General features: G+C 48.2%; 11 protein-coding genes across 11 annotated transcripts; 3 read left to right on the top strand and 8 right to left on the bottom strand.

The window, feature by feature from the left end:
• Positions 1-1,193: 1,193 nt before the first annotated feature.
• PGRI_053590 (uncharacterized protein) lies at positions 1,194-2,148 on the bottom strand (the record flags this gene model as incomplete). Its single annotated transcript, XM_040793072.1, has 2 exons — positions 1,194-1,963; positions 2,022-2,148. The coding sequence occupies 2 exons, from the start codon at positions 2,146-2,148 to the stop codon at positions 1,194-1,196; spliced, it is 897 nt and encodes a 298-aa protein (XP_040645039.1).
• Positions 2,149-2,878: 730 nt separating this feature from the next.
• PGRI_053580 (FAD-binding oxidoreductase) lies at positions 2,879-4,142 on the bottom strand (the record flags this gene model as incomplete). The annotated part of the gene is made up of 3 exons (XM_040793071.1): positions 2,879-3,639; positions 3,693-3,903; positions 3,966-4,142. 3 exons carry the CDS (start codon positions 4,140-4,142, stop codon positions 2,879-2,881), a joined length of 1,149 nt encoding a protein of 382 aa, XP_040645038.1.
• A 1,265-nt stretch (positions 4,143-5,407) lies between these two features.
• Positions 5,408-6,700, bottom strand: PGRI_053570 (Amidohydrolase; the record flags this gene model as incomplete). Its single annotated transcript, XM_040793070.1, has 1 exon — positions 5,408-6,700. One exon carries the CDS (start codon positions 6,698-6,700, stop codon positions 5,408-5,410), a length of 1,293 nt encoding a protein of 430 aa, XP_040645037.1.
• Positions 6,701-7,508: 808 nt separating this feature from the next.
• PGRI_053560 (uncharacterized protein) lies at positions 7,509-8,927 on the bottom strand (the record flags this gene model as incomplete). The annotated part of the gene is made up of 4 exons (XM_040793069.1): positions 7,509-7,693; positions 7,755-7,917; positions 7,968-8,694; positions 8,746-8,927. The coding sequence occupies 4 exons, from the start codon at positions 8,925-8,927 to the stop codon at positions 7,509-7,511; spliced, it is 1,257 nt and encodes a 418-aa protein (XP_040645036.1).
• Positions 8,928-9,635: 708 nt separating this feature from the next.
• On the top strand, positions 9,636-10,394 carry PGRI_053550 (uncharacterized protein; the record flags this gene model as incomplete). The annotated part of the gene is made up of 1 exon (XM_040793068.1): positions 9,636-10,394. The coding sequence occupies one exon, from the start codon at positions 9,636-9,638 to the stop codon at positions 10,392-10,394; it is 759 nt and encodes a 252-aa protein (XP_040645035.1).
• Positions 10,395-10,712: 318 nt separating this feature from the next.
• PGRI_053540 (putative AT DNA binding protein) lies at positions 10,713-14,792 on the top strand (the record flags this gene model as incomplete). Its single annotated transcript, XM_040793067.1, has 1 exon — positions 10,713-14,792. One exon carries the CDS (start codon positions 10,713-10,715, stop codon positions 14,790-14,792), a length of 4,080 nt encoding a protein of 1,359 aa, XP_040645034.1.
• An 815-nt stretch (positions 14,793-15,607) lies between these two features.
• PGRI_053530 (uncharacterized protein) lies at positions 15,608-16,345 on the top strand (the record flags this gene model as incomplete). The annotated part of the gene is made up of 2 exons (XM_040793066.1): positions 15,608-16,012; positions 16,106-16,345. The coding sequence occupies 2 exons, from the start codon at positions 15,608-15,610 to the stop codon at positions 16,343-16,345; spliced, it is 645 nt and encodes a 214-aa protein (XP_040645033.1).
• An 82-nt stretch (positions 16,346-16,427) lies between these two features.
• On the bottom strand, positions 16,428-17,141 carry PGRI_053520 (HHE domain protein; the record flags this gene model as incomplete). Its single annotated transcript, XM_040793065.1, has 1 exon — positions 16,428-17,141. One exon carries the CDS (start codon positions 17,139-17,141, stop codon positions 16,428-16,430), a length of 714 nt encoding a protein of 237 aa, XP_040645032.1.
• A 753-nt stretch (positions 17,142-17,894) lies between these two features.
• On the bottom strand, positions 17,895-19,459 carry PGRI_053510 (Sds3 domain-containing protein; the record flags this gene model as incomplete). The annotated part of the gene is made up of 2 exons (XM_040793064.1): positions 17,895-19,010; positions 19,076-19,459. 2 exons carry the CDS (start codon positions 19,457-19,459, stop codon positions 17,895-17,897), a joined length of 1,500 nt encoding a protein of 499 aa, XP_040645031.1.
• Positions 19,460-20,279: 820 nt separating this feature from the next.
• Positions 20,280-22,013, bottom strand: PGRI_053500 (uncharacterized protein; the record flags this gene model as incomplete). Its single annotated transcript, XM_040793063.1, has 2 exons — positions 20,280-21,331; positions 21,383-22,013. The coding sequence occupies 2 exons, from the start codon at positions 22,011-22,013 to the stop codon at positions 20,280-20,282; spliced, it is 1,683 nt and encodes a 560-aa protein (XP_040645030.1).
• A 1,612-nt stretch (positions 22,014-23,625) lies between these two features.
• PGRI_053490 (uncharacterized protein) lies at positions 23,626-24,474 on the bottom strand (the record flags this gene model as incomplete). Its single annotated transcript, XM_040793062.1, has 1 exon — positions 23,626-24,474. One exon carries the CDS (start codon positions 24,472-24,474, stop codon positions 23,626-23,628), a length of 849 nt encoding a protein of 282 aa, XP_040645029.1.
• Positions 24,475-25,637: the final 1,163 nt, after the last annotated feature.

Genomic DNA, 25,637 nt, shown 5'->3' with positions numbered 1-25,637 from the left:
GCAGCTTGTCTAGTGGCGGCACGATTTCTCCAAAGTGAAATCCGTTGTGTCTCAGAGCATCGCCACTGACTTTGTTCGTCACAAGCTAAGCTGGATTTGGACAGATAAAATTCATCTCAGTGAATGCTGGTCCATATCCCCTGTTCTGTCCAGTAATCAACTATTTCCTGTACTCGAAGGGCTATCAACTCTTCGACCAGGACTTCCATTCGTCGCTCCTGTCTCTGGAGCATCGACAGAATATTTGCATGGAAGCCGGAATCATTGGCAAAATGGAGATCTATCAACCCTGCACAATATGCGACGAGGACAGTTGCTCCCTCCCACAAGATCTCGCGACGGGCTTCATTACGCTGGTCTCCGCGAACTCGGAGTTGCGTGAGTAGCTCCAGTTGTCGGTCAGTAAGAGATGGTACTGGGTGATCCACTTTCCAATCAATGTTAGACAGTGTGCACAACAGATTTTGGAATGAGGCTTCAGGAGGAGGAGGGGCTTATTTCACTTGCTCTTTAATCTCTCCTTTGAAGTGAGATGGTGAGAAATTTCAGGCTGTTAACTATGTAGACACTCTTTCTTAACTCCCTGTTTCAAGTACTGTTGGGCTATGAAATCGAACTCTTGGCCACGTCTTGTGCGTCAAAGTGAGTAGTGAGAGTGAAGAAGGCAAGGTGATGATCGCAGATTACCATTTCTAGAGAAAACGCGTTTTCACGAGGAAGGAGCTATGGTCACTTGCAAAAGGGAAGAGCAACCTGTGCTCTACGGCGACCTGGTAAGAGCTATACAACTGGTCGTGATAGCCTTCCAAGATTGGAAGTAAGCTGTATTTAAAGAAAGGGTGAGACCACCCTGAAATTATTTGTGAGACTTTATATAGGAGCGGTAACCTAGCTTATTCGAATAGTCATATTCAAGATAGGGTTTAAATTCAGATGAACCTTGACTCTTATGTTCGTAATCTTAGCAGCCGCTCAGCCTTGGGGCTTTTTATCAGATAAAAATTAGTGTCGTCAGATCTTTGCAGTTCCCCAGAATATATATTGGACTTCTGGGGGACTAGGAAACTAATAACTAGGGGAGAATAAATAAGAGAAATATTCTGCATTCAATGTATCAAGAGACCTTTTATGCAGGTCTGAAAAGCAAACGGGCTATCAAACTATCCCACGAAAGTCCTTCATAAAAAGTCATTTTACCATACAAGCGAGACATGTGTTGCAGAGCCATCCTTCCCAAGAGTCTCCTCCCCATGACCTTCTCGACCTGCCACTCGCAACCTAAGCATAAGTGGACCGATTCCCCTAGTATTCAGCCACTGCTCATCATTCCTATCGCTCTCACCATGCAGCCAAATGCTACATTCACCTTTGTTCTCGACCGGCAGCCCAAGACCAAACATGCACCCGATCTGGCCTTCAACTGTACTCGGCGGCGATCCAATCATACTAGAGAGAAGCGTCGAATAATTCTTCATATGGGTAGACGGAACAACAACTTCGATCTCATGAATTCCAATTGCACCACACGGATGGGTTACTCTAGCCGGATCGTCGAACCGCAGCCTCGACAGTCTAGGGGACCCATCATAGCACACAAAAGGAGCGTCCAAGCGGCCTGTTGGAAAGAACTTCTGGTCTGGAGTTTCCGACGCAGTATGGAAATCCGGATTGGCTCTTGTCCAGTGGAGTTTCAAACCCTCTGGTGTCGTCCGACCTTGTCCAGTTGGCTCAGGGAACGAGACGCCGAGGTTACCGTCTCCACCAGGGGTTTCATTCAAGCGCTGGTTGACGCCTTGGAAGTGCTCAGTGGCGGTCTGTGTCGACATGGAAGAGATGCTCCAATCAATTAACCCGGGGCTCTTGGTTCCCCAGGTGTGGTCTTCTGGGGGTTGACCCCACCAGTTGAACAGCTCCAGGTACGTGCCATCCTCGAAGACAATGAGCTTCAGCTGGCTAGCCTGGCCTACAGCGGAGGGATTAGCGTCTATTTGTAGGAGCTGGAAGATTCATTCTGTACTCACCAGTGTGTTTGCCGCCTTCGATTATAGTAAAGTTGTCACTGAGCCATGAAGGGGGGCTTTTGAATTCTTCTTCCGAGAGTAGAATTGTAACATGGTCAATCCTTGAGACTGTACTGATGGACCCCATTTTGAGTGACAGGCTAGAAGTATTCAAACGGAGGAAATAATCAATGTTGATGTGGTATCCATCATCGTGTAGGGGAAGACTTCGAGTATTAATATGATCTCTCGGGCTACTTTGTCTTACCTATGCAGCCCATTTCCACGGGGGTGTTTTGTTGTCTATGCAGGCTTCGAAGATCATTGCCAAAAATGTGTTTCCACACCAGCTGTACGTTCTGATGTGTCTATACGGAGTACTCCGTACCTGCAGGGTACCTGTAAAACATTATTTTTACGTATTTCTGTAATCACAGGATTGTGCTGGGAATTACTCCAATGTGTGATATGGATTATTCTCCCAACGGGGCTCATAGACCACACGCTTATGTTCCTCTGTGCTGACCTTTACATACAACTGGCTATTTTCCGTCATTCAACGCTCAAAGAAACTCTCGTGAAAAGGCGCCAGTAGGATCCCATGTTCTCTTCAGTTGCTTGAGTCTCCCAATTCTCTCTGCACCCTTATATCTCCAATGGAGAGGATCGATGCGATTGGAATTCGTGTATGATATGAATTTATCCTCTGTTGTGCCGATCCGCCCGACATGTGCCCCTGCAGCGACAAACTGTAGAATTGGTTCCTGGGTAGAGGGCTCCCTATAGCAAGGAAGGACATTTCTGCGATCGAGAATGCGTCAGTTGAAGGCTCGCTAGATAATACATAGCATCTTTCAATTGCTGTGGGAAGAGTATACTCACAGCCACAATAGCTGGCCTGCATTTCCAAATGAGGTATCCGTGATTGGCAGTTGGCAAACCGGCGCACGCCATCCAAAGATTACCTGAGTGCCTTTTGCATCCGGGTAATCCGTGATAAGATCTTGATGCAATTTAGCCATTGCGAGGAACTTCCCGATTGTGAATTCGGCTAGGCCTATTAGATTGATGCTCCTATAGTCCCCGGGTGACGATTTTGCGAGTGGATAATCACTGTGATTTTCGAACAAAAGCATCCGAGTGGTTGTTTCGATTGGATTGAGGTTTTTAAGCCTTTGGAAAGCGAATTCGGCTTGAGCAGGGTCGCCGATGTAGTGGGCATTTATCACAATCACTTGGTGAAATTCTGGGGGCCGAGACACTATCATTAAATGACCAGATGTGGGCGTTGAGGGGTCGACCATGATATCCTTCATAATTGCTGCAACCTCCCTTGCCTGAGAAATGGGGTAGACAAGTTGACGAAAACAATGTCCCCCAACCATGCTTCCCAAGGTTGACAGGGGATAGGTGCGAATAGTCAGTTCCGTTACAACTCCAAAGAATTGCCCAGCGCCTCGAATAGCCCAAAAGAGGTCAGGATTTTTGGTGTCGCTTGCCTCAACCAAGGAGCCATCAGCTGTGACCACACGAGCAGAGAGGATGTTGTCAGAGCCAAAGCCGAATTGTCCAGAGTACAAGCTAATACCACCACCGAGAAAGAATGGGATCACGCCGATAGTGTTCGCATCTCCAATAGCTATTGGTGTTGTAAGCACACAGATTGAAATGACAGAACGGGAGAAGACGAACCTGTGCATTGTTCATGACGTGCTAGTTCCACCTGGAACTCTTTGTGTAAGACACCACCCCGTACTTGGACTGTTCCACAACAAGTGTCTACCTCGACACCTTTGAATTTTGACATATCAATCACAAAACCATTCTCTCCTATAGACGACCATGGGCTGTGTCCACCCGTGGCCGCAACAAATGGTGTCGATGTAGTAGCTGCGGCTTTCACCTTCAATCCCACTGAGTGGTAAGAAGCCGGGTACGACGAGATGAGGAAAAATGTCGACTCACCACTTGAACAACATCGTCTTCACAAGCAGGCCGTACAACAGCTCCTGGTATCTTCACTCCCACATTTGACCAGCGTTTTGGGGTTGTCCAGAACTGAGCGTCTGTCCTGTCAGTCAGAACCTCTGCGTCCACTGACAGACGGCCCTTGATATAAAGGACAAATTCGGCTAGTGGCATAATTTTGTCTGGGTCACGCAATGAACTGCACCGATGGCGAAATTTTGAGCGAATCGGCAGAAGGACGCATATTTATATCAAGCTGTAATCCAACGACGCGTAGACTAGATAAAACTCTATGTATCCATCTGTTTCCCTCTCAAATAGAAATAGCACTTACATACATGGCTGGCTGTGATTTCAGAATCCAATTTACAGAATATACCGATACATTAGTGTTTTAAAAAAAGGTGACGAATGATATATGCCTCGGTTGAATTGTTTACTCAAATCTATGTAACATACAGAAGAGCGGGTCAAGATCGACATAGAAGATGTTTGAAGCATTCGGTGACAGGCCCTCAAAATATGGTTCCTATACGGCACAATTGGCTCTCTCGCGGTCATCATCATAACAGTGAATGAGCTGTATTTCCTTTTCCTGATCATGGAATCCCAAACACAGTTTGCCTACTCACAAAGTTATAGATGAAGATTTCAGCTGATCCACACACTTCAGGGCTGAAATCTCGATTATGAACTCAGATCATCGTGCATGTGTATCCATATATACTACCCAGGTTGATGCATGCTATTAAGTAATTAGTTATTTAGACCCGGGAGAATATGCATGGATGTACCTACCCCGTATATCTATATCGAGGGCGGCTGCAGTTGTATCGAAACATACTAGGCTAGATATGCATACGGAGTACACCGACCAAGTACAAGCTACGTACGGAGCACATGCAGCAAGATGGTTGGTGGACCTCCGAGTGGATGTATCAAATAGAACACGCCTCGCTGCACCTTGGTGCATAATACTTCGTGATTGGACGGAGTTTCAAATGCAAGGCAATACCTGGAGGCCTCACCGACATGTCTAGTTGTGAATATTCAGCACTCCACCATGCTCTGACCACGTTCGGTGAAGCCGATATTGTACAGCCATCGGTCATGAACCCAACAGGTCTATACTAAACTTTTAGACGAAAGGGAGTACTAACAAGTATAATGACTACTGATTTTATGTCTACTATTCGTTCAATGGGGTGGCAGTTAATTTAAGAGCACACTGTACTCATTCAGGACCGCAATCAATCGGCTAAAGACTTGTCACCACGCATAGTCCCTTACCAATGGATTGCTTGTAGCTGTATTTCAAAGGAAATGTATAAAAGGGTAATCGATTGATAAGTTCTCTATATGTTGGGGATACAGAGTATCTGCAGGCAGCAACCATCGATATGCATGTTCAACACGAAGACAATCCCAGAAAGCGCTAACTATACGTTTTTGCTCTTCGACAAGAAGGTCAACGCGGCTGCAACCATGGCACTCCTACCAATCTCCAGGGTGGGTCGAATTGCTGGAGCGAAGGAGGCCGAGTGATTGACCGGAATATCTTCTGCGATTCTTTCCTTTTTCTCGGCATCATCCCAAGTCTTTCTACTGATGCATCCAAGGAACCAGAAGCAGCAGGGCTTTCCAACTGCTAAGCCAAGTTTCGTGAAGTCTTCACTAGCGTTGCTTCGGGGCCACTCAGGATCAAATTGATCCAGGAAGACTGTCTTGAAAGTACTCTGGAGTCTCTCGGTGGTCGTTTTATCGTTTTCCGTGATTGGGAAATTCGTGATTGTCTCAATCAGTGGCTCCTCCTCCGCACCACTTGCACTGCTTTCCGCCTTGGCAATGCGCTCAATTGATGCGAGGACCTTTTTTCGCGTCTCCGGATGAGCTGTCCTAATATTGACTTGCATTTCAGCTTTCTGCGGAATGATATTGGCAGCCTGTCCAGTATTCAGACTGCCAACTGTCACAATTGCGAATTCCTGGCTCGGACTGATCTGCCTGCTCACAATGGTCTGAAGTCGCATGACTGTGCCCGCGGCCATAACTACCGGATCGATGGCTCTGTCGGGCATAGACGCATGGCCACCCCTGCCACGAAATGTCAACTTGAGTGAATCCGATCCCGCCAGCATCACTCCAGAGCGCATTCCAATACGTCCGACTGGTTTCGCCACCACATGTTGTGCCATCAAAACATCGGGAATGGGTACCAAGTCGTACAGACCCCCGTCAACCATCCGTTGCGCACCTTCCCCGAGTTCCTCGGCAGGTTGGAACACAACAACTAGCGTGCCCGTCCAAGTTTGTTGGGTTGCCACAAGAGTATCAAGTGCAGCGAGCAGGCATACCATGTGCATGTCATGACCACAGGCGTGCATGACGGGCTTTATAACCCCATCAGACTCATCACGCATAGTCTTCTTGCTGGCGAAGGGAAGGTGAGTTTCCTCAAGTATAGGCAAGGCGTCCAATTCGGAGCGTAGGAGAACTGTCTTTCCGGGTCCATTTCGTAGGACTGCTGCAACGCCGGTGCCGCCAATATTCTCATGAACTTCTAAGCCAGGAAGTGTTCGCAACTTTCCAGCCACGATTTTTGCAGTGTCAAACTCTTGATGGGAAATTTCTGGGTGAGAATGGAGTTCTTTATACAGGATCTCATAGTCCTCAAGACCTGAGTCATTAAGCCCAATGAGATGAGAAATTTCAGACGGTTGAAATCCATCCATAATGCGTCATTCTTGGAGCTTGTGGTATGGCTCCCTGATGTTTTTATTTTACCAACAGAAGCCAGACGAAAACATTTGGTCAGGGATTGATCGTCGGGTCATAGTAATAAATAATAAGCACTACTCTAGACTTACATAGTACATAGATTGCAGCCAGTAGCAACGTTGACTATGGCAATAACATGTCACTCTAGCAACAGAGGAAAGCGCACGGCCTACCCCGAGCATATATCCACATATCTTGTGGAGCTGAACATTTTATAGACCCGCTTCCTACGCCACAAAGGTGATACATCGATGCATAGTGCAGGAACAGCGCGGGAATCGTATACGCCCTGTACGATTTATTGCTAGGTCAATGCGCGAGACGTGACTCTACCAAGAGCTCTTGGCATATCTCATGGTCCATTGTAAGACTACCTGCGGAGTACTCAGTGCATCGGTAAATGTACTGTGGACGACCGAGGATCTCCGGCCAAGTTTGTCTCGTATTTTCGCACAATCGCTCCGAGCTTGTACAGGTCACAGTCTGAACAGAGAGATAGAAACTAAAAATGGCACAGCTGTCTCAGCTCCAAATATTACCTATTCACCGCTTTTTCCGAGGCAACAGCTAGGTCTTCTTGGGCCTGGCTGAGATTACCTTACTGCATGTACAGAACTTTAATCAGTTCAATGTTCCTACATTACGGAGTACATTAGCAAAAAATACTCTACTTTTGATGGATTTTACAACTCTCTCTTCTTCATGTCTGTCTTTCTCGCTGCTCTTAACAGGAGATGATGCGGCCCTTCGTAGATGCGTGATCTATTCGCTTAATTCGTCCATCCGGAGATTATCTTGGACATCACCTATCAAATCAAGGGCATCTTCTGCAGTAATGCGAGTAGACGGTAAAAATCGCATCAATCCTTGGATCGCCTGGAGTAGAGGTTCGAGTGTTGGATTGGCCAAAGTAGCAAATTCTTTTTCAAGCTTCGTAGTTCCGTCATCTTCAAGCAAAATCAGCTGCAGTTCTGTATGTTAGTTCTGTATTTGGATCAGATGCATTACCTTCTTCTAGCTTCAGATCACGGCTAGAGCTCTTCACCATTGATTCCCACTTAGGCTGCCATTCAGCTGGCAATCTCTCCACAAAGCCAATCATTTGCAACATTAGCATTTCGTCCTCGCCAAAATACCAGAATGGCCAACTCGCGAATAAGAAGGAATAAATCTGTAGTTTAACTGTAAGTATATTTTCTCGAAAGTGATATGTTAACGTACCATACAACCTGTGCGCCATAAATCGACATGATAATCAAAGGAGTCGGTGAAAATCGTCTCTGGTACCCTTAATGAACCTGGCTGGGCTAGCTTAGCAGGCTCCTTTCCTTGATAGAAACTCTCCCCAAAATCAAGAAGTCGAATATCCTCTTCGTCCTCGTCTATCCACTCAGTCCAATCTGCAGCCTTGATTAGTTGGGCCGGCAATCCATCCTCCAGAGGCATGCCGTCAAGTCGTTTTAGCGGCTCAACTTCCGGGTATCCAAGAACTTTGAAAAGCTCCTCATCAGTTTGTTTAGATGTATGAGTGCAAGTAAATGCAATGTTCCGACCACTAATGTCTATGACGAAGTGAGTAAAATGGCGCTTACCATAGAAAGCAACTAGGAAGAAACCCTCACCTCCATGGCATATGCCGGCACCGTGGATAAACTTAACAGCCTTCAGCAGCTGGGTGGAAATTCTGAACACGATTTCCGGTTCGAGTTTATCTTGACTTTCACGGTAGTCTGATAGGACCTTATCGAATGAAGGACCAAGTAATTCGAATACAAGACATTGATGGACCCCGTTAGGACCTTCGTGGGTGAAGGCATCGAGCAGCTGAACGACATAGTTTGAAGAGAGCCCGTTTTCAGATTGCCTCTCTAAGAAGTTCAGAATTTCTAACTCTCGAGATATCGACGAATTTGCGGTCATGATTTTCAGGGCGACCCATTCATTTCGACTAGGGTGAGTTTAGCTAGGGATAAGCAAATTCAGTGTGGGAGAGACTGACTCTCTGTCTTTTGCAAGCCATACTGTGGAAAAGCCACCCCATCCTAACTTGTGATATATCTTGTAACGATCATTCGCAAATGTATCTCCGAGGCTGACTGGGTGGTATCCTCCAGGTCGATATCTTGACAATGACTCTTGTGTATGCAGGAGGTTGCTGTCGCAGTACAGGGATAGATCCATATTGAACCGCAAAGCGGATGGCGGCAATAGGGATATGTGGGAGAGCGAGCGTCGCGATCAAAAAGTCGCGATGCGTTGGGGTTAAACTCGCTAGGGCAGGTGCCAATTTGGATGACTCACCTGACTCGGTAGCCCTGGACATAGTTTCTTTATATACATGTAGTTATTTGCCTTGATATAAAAAAGAAATATATTTTTCATATTACCTACATTGTGAGGTTTATAGTTTATACCGGCAAGTCTACACCAGAGGTGACCGCGGGGTGAATATACGACAGGTTATGAAATATGGGTTTCTAGTATAAAACTAAGGCGACCTTGTCAGGACTAATAGAGAGATCAACGTTGTTGCCGTTCAGGGTTGGTACATAATTCACTTCAAATTCACATCAAATGTTCCGAGTGGCATTCAACCTTGATTCTGCTAAAACACGTAGAGGATCACGAAGTGGTCTTGCTCATTCTCGATGATGTTCCCAGGTATGGGATCACTACGATGCATACCTAGATTATGAATCTGTTGCATTAAAACATCCGCACGTTGCATCATCCTACGGCGATCAAGCGAGTTCAGTGGTGCAGATTCATTCAAGGACCTGAAATCCGTAGATTGCCACCGCATGGTCTCAGGCATGCGTCATCGAGTGTTTACACTGCTCTCTATAATCTCAGATATGAAACACTTCTTCATTTTGTGAGACGATACGGATGAAATACCCTTTGGCTGAAACTATGAGCATATCGAATGTCGACAAAGCAACAATAGAGCCACGTTGGTTTGAGCTCTTTGCAGCGATCGAAGCCAAATTCGAAGCCTCCAACATCGCCAATGAAAAATGGTATCTCACAACTCTAAGCGCGATTACCACGACACCAAAACCACACCTTTGTGGCCAGCTATACCAATACCTCATAAGTCAACATGCGTATTCGACCACCAGTACACGCCGGAAGCTGATTCAACGCATGCGCGAGGCACTGTTCAAGGATATTTCGGTTCTGGGGCTCCCCAAACCCGCGGAGGCACTCCTCGGCATCAATCAAGTCATGTCCGAAGAGGATGCGGAAGGCTCCTTCACACGAGAGGGCTGGCAGTGCGATGATGCAAATCATGCGCGCGGGATGGATTGGTTGAAATCGATATATGCCCATAACACCAGTACTCTGTTTGGATTATTCAAACAGCATCAAGACTTTTGCTTTTGGCTTGCTGATATCACTTATGGGTTGCTCTTATCCGATCGCCAGGTTTTGGATGACGTGGATACAGAGTTGGTAATCCTACCAGGGGTCATGGGACAGGACGTACCGCGGATGACCTATTGGCATATCCGAGGAACAAGGCGGTTGGGAATCTCCAAGGAAGATGTACAAATGGTCATGGACTGCGTGAACATGGTCGTTGAAGCTTGCGGTGTCACATTGAAGCAAGTGCCCAGTGTGGATGCCGTTGATGCAGAATTGTAGAGACTTGAGCCGATGGCAAGGCGAATAAATATTCTGATCACATCTCTTCGATGTTATGTTTCAAGATACAAAGGGGGAAGAAAGAGAAGTCCAATGTTTGTTTGGGATCTGCTTACCTAACCACCTCGAGGACCGCTGTTTCGTACCAAATCGGGAGACTTGTTTATGGCTGCCCCGCGTTTTCTCTCTCATTTCTGTATCATAAATTCTGTGAATAGTTAAGACGCCACACATTTGCATTGTCATTCAATTTCTTGGCACGTTTCTACCCCTTTGGTGGCACACGTGCCTCCCGAGATCACATCGCATGAGTCCGCCATGTCGGCCTCGTCGCGCAGCCAGAGCTCCTCCCCCGATATCCTAGGTCCTCCAGGCGATGCCCAATACTTGATCTCATCACCGATAAAACCCTTCGCGGGGCGCCAAAGCTGGATGTCTCCTATGATAGCGAAATCACGAACTCCGGCCAAGCGACCGCGAGGGCGACCGCGCGTCAGCCTCAGTCCTGCAAAAAGCGCGCATTCGATTCAATTCAACGATGTCATTCTCCCCGGGTCGCCAACAATGAAGTTTAATGGTGGTCGGCAGAGGTCAATCTCGCCGGAGAAGCTTCAGGAAGGAAATGTCAGCCCATGGCGCATCCGACTCACGCTCGAAGCGACACAAGACGAAGATGACGAGAACCGGGGTAGCCCGTCACGCAAACGATTTAAACCCTCGACCATGACAACAATGATACCGTTGAAGGATGAGAGGAGTCCACTGAAAGAGAGAACACCCCCAAAACGGCGAGGGCGTCCACGAAAGTCTGACTTGACTTTATCCCCGTTTCCTGGGGGTGCTGGACATACACCTGGGCCTGGACATACACCTGGGCCGGGACACACTCCTGGGCCGGGACACACTCCTGGGCCACTAGTTGATGACTCTGAGCCACGTAAAAGAGGTCGACCACGCGGCACGCCCAAACCCAAACTACAGGATTTCCAGCTGCTGGATGACCAACCAACGCCGACTGCCGAATACTATGACCACACCTTTAGTCCGATGGATATCGTTCCCAGCAGCGATGCCCACCAAGCCCAATCCAGCCCAATGGGTACGATGGCGAATGAAACTGGTCCAGGTCAACATGAATATAGTCCGATGGATACTACAGCTAGTGAAGCTAGTATACATCGCCAAAGATTTAGCCACACGGATCCTCTTACTAGTGACGCCGGCCTAGGCCAAGACCGATTCAGCCCGACAGATTCTTTCGCTGGGAGTAACGCGCACGCCAGCCCTCTGAATCTCGTGGGGGATGCGGATTCCGAAGACGACTCTTGGGGGAATTCAGACTTGTCAATTGCAGATATTCCTGAGCCAACACAACCTATCGCGGAAGATCTTGGCGATCTCCGCCGTGAGTATGGCCGAACGAGTTTAGAGACTCCTGTTATCGGAGCTACGGAACATCACTTTTTGGATGATGAAAACATCCACTCTACGCCTTCTAAAATGCCATCACCTACACGCGATAGAACAATCTTGTCATCGAGGCCTTCACACAACACGTCTAGCCCACAATCGCGCACATATCCTACTCCAACACCTACATCTTCGCTGGCCGATGAAGAAAATCAAACCCGACAAGCCGACGTAGAGCATCCCCCAACCACAGAGACCCATCATTCCGAACCTGAACCCGTCGAAGATCCCGGAGACGAATACGATGAATTCGACACTATCATGGAAAGTGAAGGATTCACTATGATTTCCCTTGATACACTCCCATCAGCCAAGCAGCATGGATTCGGCTCTAGCGCTATGACAAACGGCAATACCAAACCAAAGGAAGTTGGAGACCGGTTGAGACGCAAACTTCCCGGGACGATCGAAGACCTCCGAGGTGATTATCGTGCTCAAAAGTCATCCAGTCCAGTCACTACGGGCCCAGCTGCTGGGTCATACGAAAACCCCAGCACTCATATTCCGGAGAAGCACCCCGTGCATACGACTGAGCAGCAGTCAGTTAACTATGTGAACGAGATCGCGTACCCTGAACTCCCTGCCGGGTCGTCCCCCGCTAAACCAGCAATTATTCCCAAGAAGAGGACATTCACCAGTTTAGCCAAACTTGTTCGTCTTAGCTTGGCCCTGCAAGGTCCCTTCAGGCCCGAAGGAGACGAGTGGTCAGGTAAGAGTAATGCCCGTCACAAAAGACGTCGATTAGAGGGTGTTTTCAGCACATTCGACTCTGAAACGCAGCGGAAACTCCGAGCTGCTATGGGGCTAGGACAGGAGCTTGCAATGCGTCGGATGCTCGCCGAGGAAGATGAGGCTGCCGCTATAGCAGCAGAAAATGCGGCAGCTCGTCTCGAGGAGGAACGTCTCGAGAAGGGGCAGGAAGAACAGGAAGAATACCTCTATAACGACTTCAACGACGAAGAATTGGAAGAGCAAGACCATGATCAATCCTCTGGAGGTGAAATCGAAAAGCAAGAACCACACACCCAACTGTCACAATCTAAGATCACGAACTCCATGCAGCAAAGCCCAATGTCCTACCAAAAGGCACAACGGGAGGCACAACGGGAGGCACAACGGGAGGCACAATGGCAGCGTGAACGAGAAGCAGTCAGTCACCAGGCTGAGATGGCTTCAAACTCACGATCGGTCGTTTATATTGATAGCGATGAGAATGCGGCGGAAGATGATAGAAACATGGGACTTGGATACGAACAACGATTTGAGTCTGAGGCCGGAAATGGGTTTGACGAAGAGCCCAATTATTCTGCGTCTGGACTCGCACCAAGAGCAGCGCCATATGCGCCCCAAGACGTTGAACCCGAGCGCGAACCCACGCCCGAGGCCGCACCGGAGCCACTTGAAGATGAGGATGATGGATATGATGATATTTGGCAACTTGAAGCCAACGAGCACAGCCATGTTTCACACCGCTCTGAAGAGGATGCTCAGTCTCATGCACAGCCTGTTGCACGTCCTTTAGGCAGCCTTGCTCCAATTCCTGCAAGTCAAGACTACCCTAGCTCATCGCCTTCCGCTACTTCGGAACATAATTATGTAGCGCGCTTCGGGCCGTCCAAAATTCGCGAGCTCCGTGAGCAAAAGGTCGATTTATCTGCTTTACTTGCAGAAGAGGATACACCCAACCGTGCGCGGTATTACGATGGAACAAGTACGCCTCGGAGTGTACTAACCCGCCCATCAGAGGCACAGAATCCGCCAATCAATAAATCCGTCATGAAGGACGCGATATCGCGCACTCCAGCGCATATTCGTTTACAGCCTCTCTCCCAGTCCAGCCCTAATGTTCCCAGCCCACAGGTGGCCAGTCCGCAAGCCATACCTCTCGGGGGAATGAAATCTCCGAATGTTGCACAAAGAAGCTCGCCTATGCAAGAGGCTTTGGAACAAGACTATAACAACAGCAGCATTTCCAATGCCGCTCGTAGTCCATCGGAATCTGCCAACGTTGATTCTGCCTCTACCCCAAAGGCTCGTCAGCCCAGTCGGGAGGAGCCAGGTTCATCCTGGTTCAGTAAAATAACCAGTTTCACTCCGCAATGGCTAAAGGCACCTACCCGTGACCGAAGCTCAAGTGTTAGTACTATTCCGGAGGAAGCGTCTGACTTTGAGGATGAAGAGGAAATGGCCGGCATTGAATCTGCGAGGGAGCTTGACGGACATCTCCAGGATGAGCCGCTCTCAAAGCAGGCGAGTCAATCCCCCGCAAGCCATTGGAGACAGCCATCTCCATCTCAATCTCCCCATACACAGCAAGAGCCCGTTTCCGCGAGCCATTGGAGAGAGCCATCACCGTCTCAGTCTCACCAGGTAAAACAAGATCCTATTCCTACAATGGAAGAGGAGAACCCGATGTACGAGAGAAGTGTTTCTCGGGAGCCCTTGGAAGATGAGGTGGCGAATTCTGAGCGGAGTGTTTCGCAAGATCCCTTGGAGAACGAGGATCCAGAAGATCCAGAACCAATGAACCAACATAGGGCGTCTCCAGGGCCTCGACCACTTGCTGTCTTCGGATACTTCTCCGACGAACATTACGCCGCGCTTCGTCGTATCTACCGAGTTGCCAAGCGATATCCCGAGCGCTTTGAATACTACGATGCCCCGGGGCGGGCAGCCATTATCGGTGATTGGATATGGACCTCCGACGGCCATCACGGGGTGCCCATCACAGAGATCCAATTTGCCATCATTGATCGCTTTGCCCAGGAACTTTCTCGGGCTGACATCCAATATGGTGGCAGCGGACAGATCGATTGGACAGAAGCTGATCTGCATCGGAGACTCATTAGCATCATTATTGGTGAGCAGATCCGAGAAGAAAGAAGGGCCAAGGCCAATCGAGGTACTTCAGTGGATACCTGGCGATGAACGTCTATTTATTTTTTATCGTTTCCTTTTTTATCTGTACTTTATTTTGGATTATCCGATGAGCACTTGGCGTTATGGTTGAATTGTTATATGATTCCCACGGTTGGTTAGGCTTGCAGCATTTGGGCTGTTTTGGGAGAGTTATATCAGTTTAGGCCTCTAATCACCTTTAGACATGAATGAGGTATCTACTATAACTTCCAAGTTTTTGACCGAAGTACTAAATTCCGGAAGGGGATCCCTGACTTCTGCGAACACCTTGTCTATATTACATCTAGAACATATGTACCTGCCCAACTATGGAGGTCTCCTGCATCAAGATTCCTTATTTCCCCGACTATCTACGGATTGATTCAGTTGGATCAGGAATCAGTCCCGCTCATTGTACCAAGTCAATGTTAATGTCAACATCAACATCAACCTCAAGTCATATCCCATCCCATTCCAATAAAACAACTGTACAACTAAATAGTCAGAGCCCAAAGCAAACATAACATTGAAGTCCCGACCAAACCTGCAGTCCACCATCTAGACCAACCAACAACCCGCACCACCTGCATGATCATATCTTCTCGCGTGGTCAGCCAAGCAGAAGCCGGAGAGCCTCGCATTCCCCACCTCTGTGCGATTTACCTGCGCTGCACGCGTTTTCGTCCCTTGGGTGTCGGTCTGGATCATGAAGTACCACTTGGGGGCGAACCGGACATTTACTTATAAGGCCATGGTAGGTACGATGTATGATCATTCCAAGAAAACAAGTATAAGAAAACATCTTCTACCTTCTCTTCTATCCATTCCCATACATATTGCCAACCATGCCGGTCTTCACAATCGTCCATCGAGTCCTTCCACCACTACTCTGGAAACGACGAAGTCTAAAAGGCAAATCCCGTGAAATCATCAACGAAAAGAATCCCTCTTCCATCACTCCACATCATGAAACAATCAATGAAACAATCATGCACCGTGACGTCCACACCCACGTGCACATAGCGGTGAACACCAAAACCCTGGAAAATACAGCGGATTCAACATCCGAGAGCCGACGCTATTCCTCTCGGCCTACACAGGCCCAGCTCGCTCGCGCTGTGAGTTGGGCCAGTATCCGCAGTCGGGATCGATGGACAGAAGAGCAAGAGAAGGAACTTCTGCGCGCGCAGAGACAGTTAGGTAGATGTCAGAAAGCGTGGAGTTCCGAGCAGGAGGTTTGGTTATCCTATGTAAGTTCTTTTCTTTTTACTTTCTATTTTCTATACAATGTATTTATGTATTATTCCAGTTTATCCGAATTCCATCCCAACTAATTATCCCAGGTCCAGGCACTTAGCGAGGAAAAAGAAGCCCATGCAGGATTCTTGTCTATGCGACATAGACAAGAAACGGAGGAACAGCACCAGTTCCGTAAGGCGTGGAAACGACGACGATCTTCGTCTGATGAGGAGTCTGCAGGCGAGACAGTCAACCGAATAGGAAAATTGCGTCGGCTGCAGCGGTCTGTATCTTCATCCGGACGGTTGGGCATGGGATCGGCGGTTTTGGCAGTGGAGGCGTAGATTGAAATAGAGATTGGCTTAGATTTAATTAATTGTTACACTTCAATGATAGTACAAGGGTTTTATTTGATTCGATCATATCCTACTTCTTCTCCTTCCCATCAGGCCACTTCCGAAACAAATCCGCCAACATATCAATAGGCGCCATCAAAAGCCCAACAGCACTTTCGAAGAACGGCTCCGTCGGCGCAAGCGGATGCGCTCTAGATGGAACAAAGATCTTAACTCGGTCGAGGGACTTGGTCAACTCCACACTTTCATCTTTAGATAGCAATTCCTCCAACCTGGGTAAATCCACTTCTTCCTCGTGTCTAGCATGAATACCGAAATCGCGCATGAGACCTTTCAACGTCGGCACGAATCTGGTATCCGTAGATGATAGTTCCTGGAAGGTTTTCAACTGATGTTTCACACCGCGATGCTCGAGTCTGTTTTTATCTGCTATCCCCTGTCCGTCTGGGAGGGTGTTTATGATAGCTGGATAAACGACGAGTTCCTCGCCGATTAGATGACGGGCTAGTTCCCAGACGAATTGGTTTTGGAAGCGGGTTTGTTGGTCTGGGTTTGTTGAGGAGAGGATTTTGTGGCTGTGGGATTCTAGTTCGCGGTGGTCGTGTTTTACGGCGGGCAGGATGCGGCTGTGGACTGTTGGGGTGCCGATGTCTTCGGTGAAGGTTTGGATGGCTGGGACGTTGCCGCTGAAGAGGGGTTTAGGGGATTCGGATTTTGGGCGTGGTGGTGATGTTGTCATTGGGAGTTTGAGGATGGGAGGGGTGGCGAGGACGCGCCGGATCATGAGGATGGTGGTTTGCTTGGGATATTGATTTGATGTTGGGGATATAGTGAGGATGCTACTTGAGAGATGTAGTCGGTGGTGAGTTCCGTTTTTGTCATGATGATGATATGTTAGCCCTAAGTTGATATCAACTTGGATTTTACGAAGGTGGGAATATCAGAAGTGCAGGGCCGAATCAACCTGACATAAACAATAGTAGTGAGCTTTTGTTATGCATAGTCATCCGGTGATGCTTTGTAGATAGTTGGATAGTATATGACAGTACATACTGTACTTTATATTAGCTTCAAGAGGTTAACAAGTGCAGTAGTGAGCAATATAGCTCCGAGGGGGGTCTCCGAGCTAGCCATCGACACCGTTGTCAGCTAGGGAATAGTCTTAAAAACATTGTAGTATACTGTGGATACCCTGTTCTCCAATGCAAGACATCCCCGGGCCGACCTCGGAGCTTACAAGCTATAGTCTACAGATAGAAGCGATATTACAGATTAAGAACAAAGTATGCTTGTAAATTGTACTACCCAACATAGGGGCAAGCATGAAGCTTCGAAACAAAGTACTATGTGTGTTGAAAGTATCCCAAACGCCAGGACAAACAGTCCGAAAGAAAAAAAAAGAAAGTTCGAAATCCCAAACACCTCCGAGGTCCCTTCCTCACAAGCTAATACAATTGATAAAGGGTAATCCGTAACCGCGACCTGCGGTAAACACCATCCTATCCCATCTTAACGTACATCCGAAACTTCATGTGCATCAGTGATTGCGGGTCCGCTTTCGACTGCGCTCGCGCTCCATGGCTGCAGGCTGGAACATCTCGAACCCGGGGTGGTGGGCGGTAGGAGTCCAGTCGATACCCATTGCGGGAGAGAAGTCTGGGTGCAACTGGCTGAAGACGGCGGGATCGGCTGGGTGGCCATCGGCTGGCTCTGCGGGAACAGGGAGAGGTGCAGCCACGAGTTCGACTAGAGATGCGTCGATCCAGTTGGGTGGTTTGCTGGCGAGACGGCTGATACGAGCGCAGTCGTCATCGACTTCCTCGTTCATCAGGGAGGTCAATGGGGGCGCGTTGCCGTTTGGCCGCGCGTGATGGTTGGAGAGGACGTGGTATGGGAGGATCGGGCGGGTCGCGGGCTTATCGGCCAAGTCGGCTAGGGCGCTTAGAGCACTATGCGCGGCGGTGGTGCGGGTAGATCGGGTCGCGTGGAAATTGTGGCTGGCGGTGCGCATCATGTCGGCTGCACTTGGGGTCACGTTGTCTTCGTGACCTGTGCCCTCTGGTGTATCCTCAACGTCGGTATTGTTACCGTTTGTAACCGCACCTGATCCGTGGTCTGGGCGTCTTGAGGTAGAGAAGAAGTGGACAGTTGCCAGGTGTGCCTGGTTTGCATGTGCATTGAGCTCCTTATCTGTGAAGAGAGAGTGGATCGAGTATGTGGGTGCCACCTGCTCCTTTGTGACCTCGGCCTTGTTGCGCTTCGCGGGGGTAGCATCGCCCGTGTCCCGCGCAGGCGACCCAGTGTCCTCCTCCGGAGCCTTGCGCTTGCGCTTGTTCAAATCCGGAATAATGCCGTTGCCCAACTCGTCAAGGTCAACGCGATGACGCGTGTGCCGAGTCTTGCGATTGCTGTGGATACCACCAGGGCTGGCAGGGTTTGTGATGCTGAACTGGTTGGGGTGGAGGAGCAGGGCATTAGTGTCGGCGATATCGAGCTGCTCCTTTTCACGCATTAGACGGGCGCGCTTGCCGGAGATGTTCTGCATCAATCGCTCTCGAAGGGTAGAAGACAAATGACGGAATTCTTCTTGTGCGAAGTATGTGCGGAAATCACGGTCCCGCTGTTGTCTTTCCATAACGTTGTTGTAGTTGTTCTGTGTAAGAAAAAAGTCACTGATTAGGGAAAGCTCCTTATAGATGAGAAAAGTAGGAAACTCACCATCGTCGTGACCAACTCTGCATCCCTCTTCTCCTTAATCTCATTAACCTGCTGCACAAACTTGGAATACCATGATCCAGCGAGGCCAGCCATCTCTTTCGCAAACTTGCTGCCGCCACCAACAGTCTCCTCAATCAGCGCAGCAATGCTCTCCGCGGAGTCCGGGAGCGGTCCAGTCACGTAAGGATCAGCATTGTTGATCAGGGTCATGTCACACTGTAGTGCGTGCAACTGCTGACGAAACTGGATGTCCCGGTTATTGCTGAACTGACCCGTCAGTTCCTGGAGCCGCTCCTGGAGCGCAGTGCGTCGCTTGTCACGTTTTGAGGGTGCACCGCCAGCACCGCCGCCGGGGCTGAGGGGCGGAGGGTTTTGATACGACATTGTGTGCGGAGAGGGTGGTCGAGAAAGGGTAGATTGCATTTAGTGACCGAAAGGAAGATGAGATGGGAGAGGTGGGTCACGGTCGACTATAGACGGCAGAATGTTTGGCCGCCCCGAGAATAGAAGACGAGGTGAAGACTCCTAACAGATGACAATCTAATTCTAATTGAGAGATACTGATTGGAAGGATAGAAGGATAAACAATGAATTGAGATACTTTAGTTCTTCGGTCTTCTATTGATATTTGCTGCAAGTCAAGCCGCACCTATTCAGCTATCTTAAGCTATACTTCCGTATGGCCTTCACTTGTACAATATATATCATGTCCATTTAGAGCATTGATCTAGCAGAAAAAGTCCGAATGATTAATCTGCATAGACATATTCCAACATAAAACACTGCAGGTAAGTGCAGACACTATGACGCTGCACATCCCAGTGATGCCTAACAAGAGCCTGACGAAATACGAAGTGCTTACACCAGTGATATCCAAGTTTACAGAAGAAGCAAATATATTGTAAATAAGCAGATATATTCCCACCAAAATCGTGTATATCTATATGTGTCATCAAGACAGAAGAAATAAAATCATAAAACCCGTATCGCCAACAACCGGGGTATTCATAGTTCATTCAAATGTTCGTGGGGAATGGAACCCCCAAGAACGAGGTCATGCAAGGGTGCGAAATAATTTCGCGAAATCAATCCAACACCGGGGACACCTCCAGTCCCATGTCTTTTGTGAAGGCCGTTTGTTAAAATATGCTATTGCGGAAGAGGGTGGGAGAATGAAAAAAAGAGCGATCTAGCAATGGTAGATCTAATTCGTTCGACGAATCACAAAGACACCAAGCTCGATACCATCACGAGGCTCATTGTCCTCGCCATAGCGTCGCTTGCGGATGCCATCGCAGATCTCACTGAGAAGCCCGGAAGATGTGACTTCCTTGTTGCCCATCATGCCGGAGCATCCGGAGCTTGCGCTCTTGGATGAGCGCCGGCCGTTTTGCCAGTACAGACTGAGGACTTCCTTCATGCGGGGCTTCTCCTGGTGGATGAACCATTCGGCCCAGAGGCTGCGGTCAAGGTGGGTCACTCCACGGCCTGCATCGGCCACTTGGAATCGGGAGGAGGAATCGTTATCGCTCATTGATTCGCAGAGTGCCACGATGTTCGCCTTCATGGTGGCAAAATCATCCATTTGAGAGACAGACGAGAGCTTGCCGAGGTAGCGACCTACGTCTGCGGACAACTCATTCACTACAACGAGCTGACGGAGGAGGGGGTCGAGGATGGGGCCCAGATACTGGGACTTGAAGGTCGATGCACCTTTCTTGGTCGGGTACACGAAGAGGAGGGAGCCGCCATTCGGTGATAGCTCACTCAGACGGTCAACGAGGAAAGATGGACGGGTGCGACAAAACAAATCACGGTATTCCTGGGCGGAGGTTGGGGGAAGATATCGCTCGAGGACCGAGATGTGAACGCTGCGAGGGGGGACGATGGGCATCGGGGCGTGGGACATTTGCCGTTGGAGGGGCCCACGGTAATCATGGTAAGCACCCACAACTGCTGCACTGGAGAAAACTGTGGCGTTGAAGTAATCCTCGCTAGTGGCGGGAGAACGAGGAGTGCTGGGAGGAGAGTGGGGGAGATTGGAAAGGCTAAATTGTTCCGGCACTGCGTGGGTGACATTTATATAGGGTGATTGGCCAGGTTGCAAGTGATTGTGGACGGCCTGAACCATGGAGGAAAAAACACTGTCAGTTTTCGGTACTGATACCGCCTGATCGGATGTTCTGGGATATGGAAGAGTTTGAGAAACGATTTTGACAGCCTCGCTTTGTGTCTTGCAGAGGGCAAGTGATGATGCTGGAAGAAGTCAGTGATTGGTCTTGACGGTTGGGTATGTGGAAAGCTTACCAGTCAAGTTGATGCCATGATCCAGCCATGAGCCAATGTCCTGCTGGCAATCCATCTCATCGTGGGGCCCAGGGCTGCCTCCAGAGCTGGAGGACCTATGAGAAAGCCCATCAGATGGGCTGCTGAGTGTATCGGAAGCACCGGTTGCAGAGGAATTGTCCGCACTCGGGTTATCCATCATGGCCATGGATCCCGGGTGGGAGTGTGTATCAAACAACATCATCTCGGACTTTGGGTTCCACGCAACGTGGATATCCTCGTCTGGCGGCGTGGGGGGTAATGTAGCGGGGTATTCGGATTGATAATGTGAGTCCCAGGCCGTTGAAGCAGCCAAAGGCCTCGGCCCGCGAGACACAGTGGTTGAAAGACGAAGACGAGAGTCGACCGACCGGGTACGAGAATCCAGACGGTAAGGCGAACCAGGCGAACGAGGTGAACCGGCACGTTGATCCCAGGATGGGAAGTTCACGGCAACGCTACTCTTAGAGAGAAAGCGAGATACTGGTGAGGGTCTTGCTCGAAGAGACCCTTGTGAAGCTCGTCGACGAATCCTAGAAGGGTTGAGGGTTTCTTGTGAATCTAAGTTTTGGAGATGTGCTCTGTCGAGGTTCACTGTTGGTTGGATATGCATGGCGCGATCGTCAGGAGTGTGATTGACAGGCCAGTGTCCATTGCACGAGGAAGTCATTCAGAGTTCGGAAGGCATAAATCATCCGAAAGATAGTACGCTGAAAGGTGATCGGGTCCAAGCGGGAAGGGAGGGAATTTGAATAACTGTTTAAAAAAAAAGAAGATATGAATATATGGGAAAAGAAGAAGGGATGGGCAGAGAAGAAGAAGCAAAAGAGGGCGTGAATTATGGAAATTGACGGGATGGGAAGAGTGGGTATTAGGTACATGAAAATAATATGGGCTATATGGCACTAGACCATGTACTGGGTACTAACTGGGGCAAGGGTTGGGGCCAGACTCTTCAGGTCGGGCAAGTCTAGACCTTCCAAGTCATGGAGTCATCGGTTTCCACCTTTTTTTTTTTTTTTTCCTTTCCTTTCTTTTTTTTTCTTTTACTGTAAGGGATATATATAATATGATGTTTTTTTTTATTTAAATTAATCTATTCAAACTGAATATAGAAGATTCTGATATAAAATGTGTATAAAAAATTATGCAGTCTAGACTGGGCTTTGGGCTCCACGACGATCATCGTATGGAATATAGTCGAATATATATAGTCCTCATTACCTGAACCAGACTCAAGCATAGCACTAAGACCATATACATTTACTTCCCCCTAATGCGGTAGCCTTTTTTGGTTTCACAAGTTGCCAGTACCAGAAAATGGCTGTGGAGTATGGGCCTAGATGAGGTACTCAGTACTTTCCAGATATCCGTTTCCGGAAGAGGGGTCACTATACTATAATATGGTACAGATAATATATGTTATATATGTTATATATGTGATTTATGTGATTTATGTGATTTATGTTATTCATGTTATAATAATTCCTAATTTAATACTTAGTCCGCAAGTTCGCATTCTATAAAGTGTTAGAATCCTAGGCAACCCCATATTCAGATCCCATCTAAACGTTTACCGTTTTAATTTCCACTGGACGCCTCGATCTGGCTCACTTCCCTGTTCCCATCTCCGACTTGATCCACCGTCTCACATAGAGTATATTGCCACATTAATTTCAACATGTTAAATATATTAAGCATTTATATATGAATTTATATATGAAGCTACTTGGATGTTTTAATATATAAATCCATGGAAAGGTTCAAATTACATGTTTGAGATTACATTCACATTACTTGATTAATTAACCCTGATAGATTATGATTAAAATTATATATATCACTATAGCGTCCCCGTGAGAAAAAAATCACATCATTCTCGGCTATACAGCCCGATGCCTTCAATGTTTCAACTTTTGAAACCCTGGGATATTTCAACGGTACTAGGTCCGATTGCATCACAGCGGACTCCAAATCCGCGACCCTTGCATATCGAGAATCTGATCTCGGTCGCGTGGAGTGTTGAGGGGGCCATGTGTTCCGGAAATTGACATCCGCGAAATCCCCCGATAAGTTCTCTGTACAATGTAGATTCTCACAAGTTCCGAAGATACTTTTCTCGAACCCCGAGTTCACTCGGCAAAGAAGGGCTGATTCTAAGAAACAGTCCCGTAAAGGAAAGAGGAAAATGCATATGGTAGTCACCATAGCCTAACAGATCTCTCTCACGAAGTCAGCGACCGGCGCCGAGACTGAGTGGCAGTCGTACAACCGGCCAGCGGCTTCATCTCCGAGCAATTCCACAAAAAGGAGGAGCGATATCTCTGCTCTTCTCGGGTCAAGCGGACCTGTTTCCGCGCGAAACTAGAAGGTTTCAGGGGGATTGTACAGGAAGCGGAGCGACTACCGTAGACAGGGGGGTTCTTTGCGAGCGATGGGTTTACCCGAGCGGGATTGTCGAGAGTTGCACTGAGCTCGTAGCATTGTCGCACGAGCTGCTGTACGCCTTCCGTGAGACGGGATGCGCGCTCCTCGATATCTGGCCAGAAGGCATCGCCCCAAAAGGGGTCTTCACAGACTGCTGTCTCGAGGGCATTCAGCCAGCATTGGAAGCCGGAACGGGCGCCTGCAAGCTGCGCGGCGACTGTAACGAATCGGATGGTCGGCTCTGAGTGTAGCACGTGCTGGACGATGCAGGCTGGACAGCGGGCTGTGAGATACCAATCGTGTTCTTCGGTCAGAATGCAATTCAGCCAGGCGAAGGCGCTGCGGGCTTCGCCGCGGAATGCGCGTTCGGGCTCGGCGCCTTTCTGGCTCGGGAGGGTGCGGGCTGCGATTCGTTCGGCTTGGTGGTTGATAAGGAAAAGGGGGACGAGGAGAGTGTGGATGATATCGCGGTGGAGGCGGAAGGTTTCTTGTTCGCTGGCAGTACAAGAGTGTCGATGACTGGCGCAGAAGCTTGGTCGTTCCATGCCGCATTCCTGGCGACGGAGCTGTTCGCGCATTACTCGGAAGGCTTCATTGCGCTCTAGCTCGACCTGGTCATGTCGAGAGATGTGAAACGGGGATGCCATGATGATATATATAGTAATTCTGAATTGGAGATAGGGTTATAGAATCATGTCGAGACATAAAAACCAGGTACAAGGTAAAGTTGAAGTATTCCAAAAAAAAAAATATAATCGAGGACCGGATGCGGGCTAGATATTATATTTTTCCCCCCCTTTGCGGAAACGTCATCAATAGTGTCTCCCGTTTCGAGTGCCAAGTTAAAGGGACAGCCCAGTCGATCCTAATGGAGGGCTCCACTAGCTGACGAACACTATGCGTATAAAGATGATAATTGGTGGATATGTCGGAATGAAGTGGAGGAGTGGAGATTGGAGAGGAAGTCTGGACTGTTGCACCTTTGGATGTTTTATAGATCTGTTAACAGGTAACTCACACGCAATGTTATAGATACTTGACGTGACCCTACATTCTACTACCTACTTTTTACCCTCCTATCTTTATAGAAAAACCACAAAGAATCACAATAATAATTACTCTCCTTATCTCGGACCTCGTTCTAGCCCCTATAAAGACCGCCCAGTGGGGTAACGTGGCAGCAAATTTAACTTGGATCGTATAGCGCTGCTAGTGATAGGGTTATTAGATGCATTAGGGGTCATGCTTGATTTCTTCCTAACAGCTACCCAACGGGTCTCGTGAACAAAGAAAACCTTGAAAACAAAGGAAAAAAAAATTCCAATTTGCCGTGTGCCAGGTTTTAGAAAATGATTATCTTTCCCATGTCTAGTAAGTGTGGATATAACAGATAGTCTAGAAGAGCAGTGATTGACAGGGTTAAATATGGGGGAATACATGTCCGACATTGTGATAGTAATTGCATAGTTGTACAGTAACTAGTTATACTGTAGATAGTTTACTACAAATGATAACCTTGGAAACACTTAAACATGTCTCAAGCCTCTGATTATTTTTATATGTAGTATTTGTATTTATAGTATAGGGGGTTGTGGGACTCGGTTGATTCCGGGGGCAAAATATTCCGTTAGACGGAGTACTCCGTCTAGAGAACAGAGTACTGAGTACGTGTGTTTAATTTTAATTTGATATTTATTAGAAACTGCACATCTTCTAGTGTTTTATATTCTGTATGTAATCTACATAGTACCTACATAGGTATACAACATATGTCTAGATGGCGAGTTACAGTGTGATACAGAACTAGGGC

Source organism: Penicillium griseofulvum (assembly GCF_001561935.1).
Source record: "Penicillium griseofulvum strain PG3 chromosome Unknown contig_84, whole genome shotgun sequence".
In the NCBI taxonomy this organism is placed as follows: Eukaryota; Fungi; Ascomycota; class Eurotiomycetes; order Eurotiales; family Aspergillaceae; genus Penicillium; species Penicillium griseofulvum.
The sequence above is the reverse complement of the archived record's forward strand: the minus strand, read 5'-3'. Positions and strand labels throughout refer to the sequence as shown.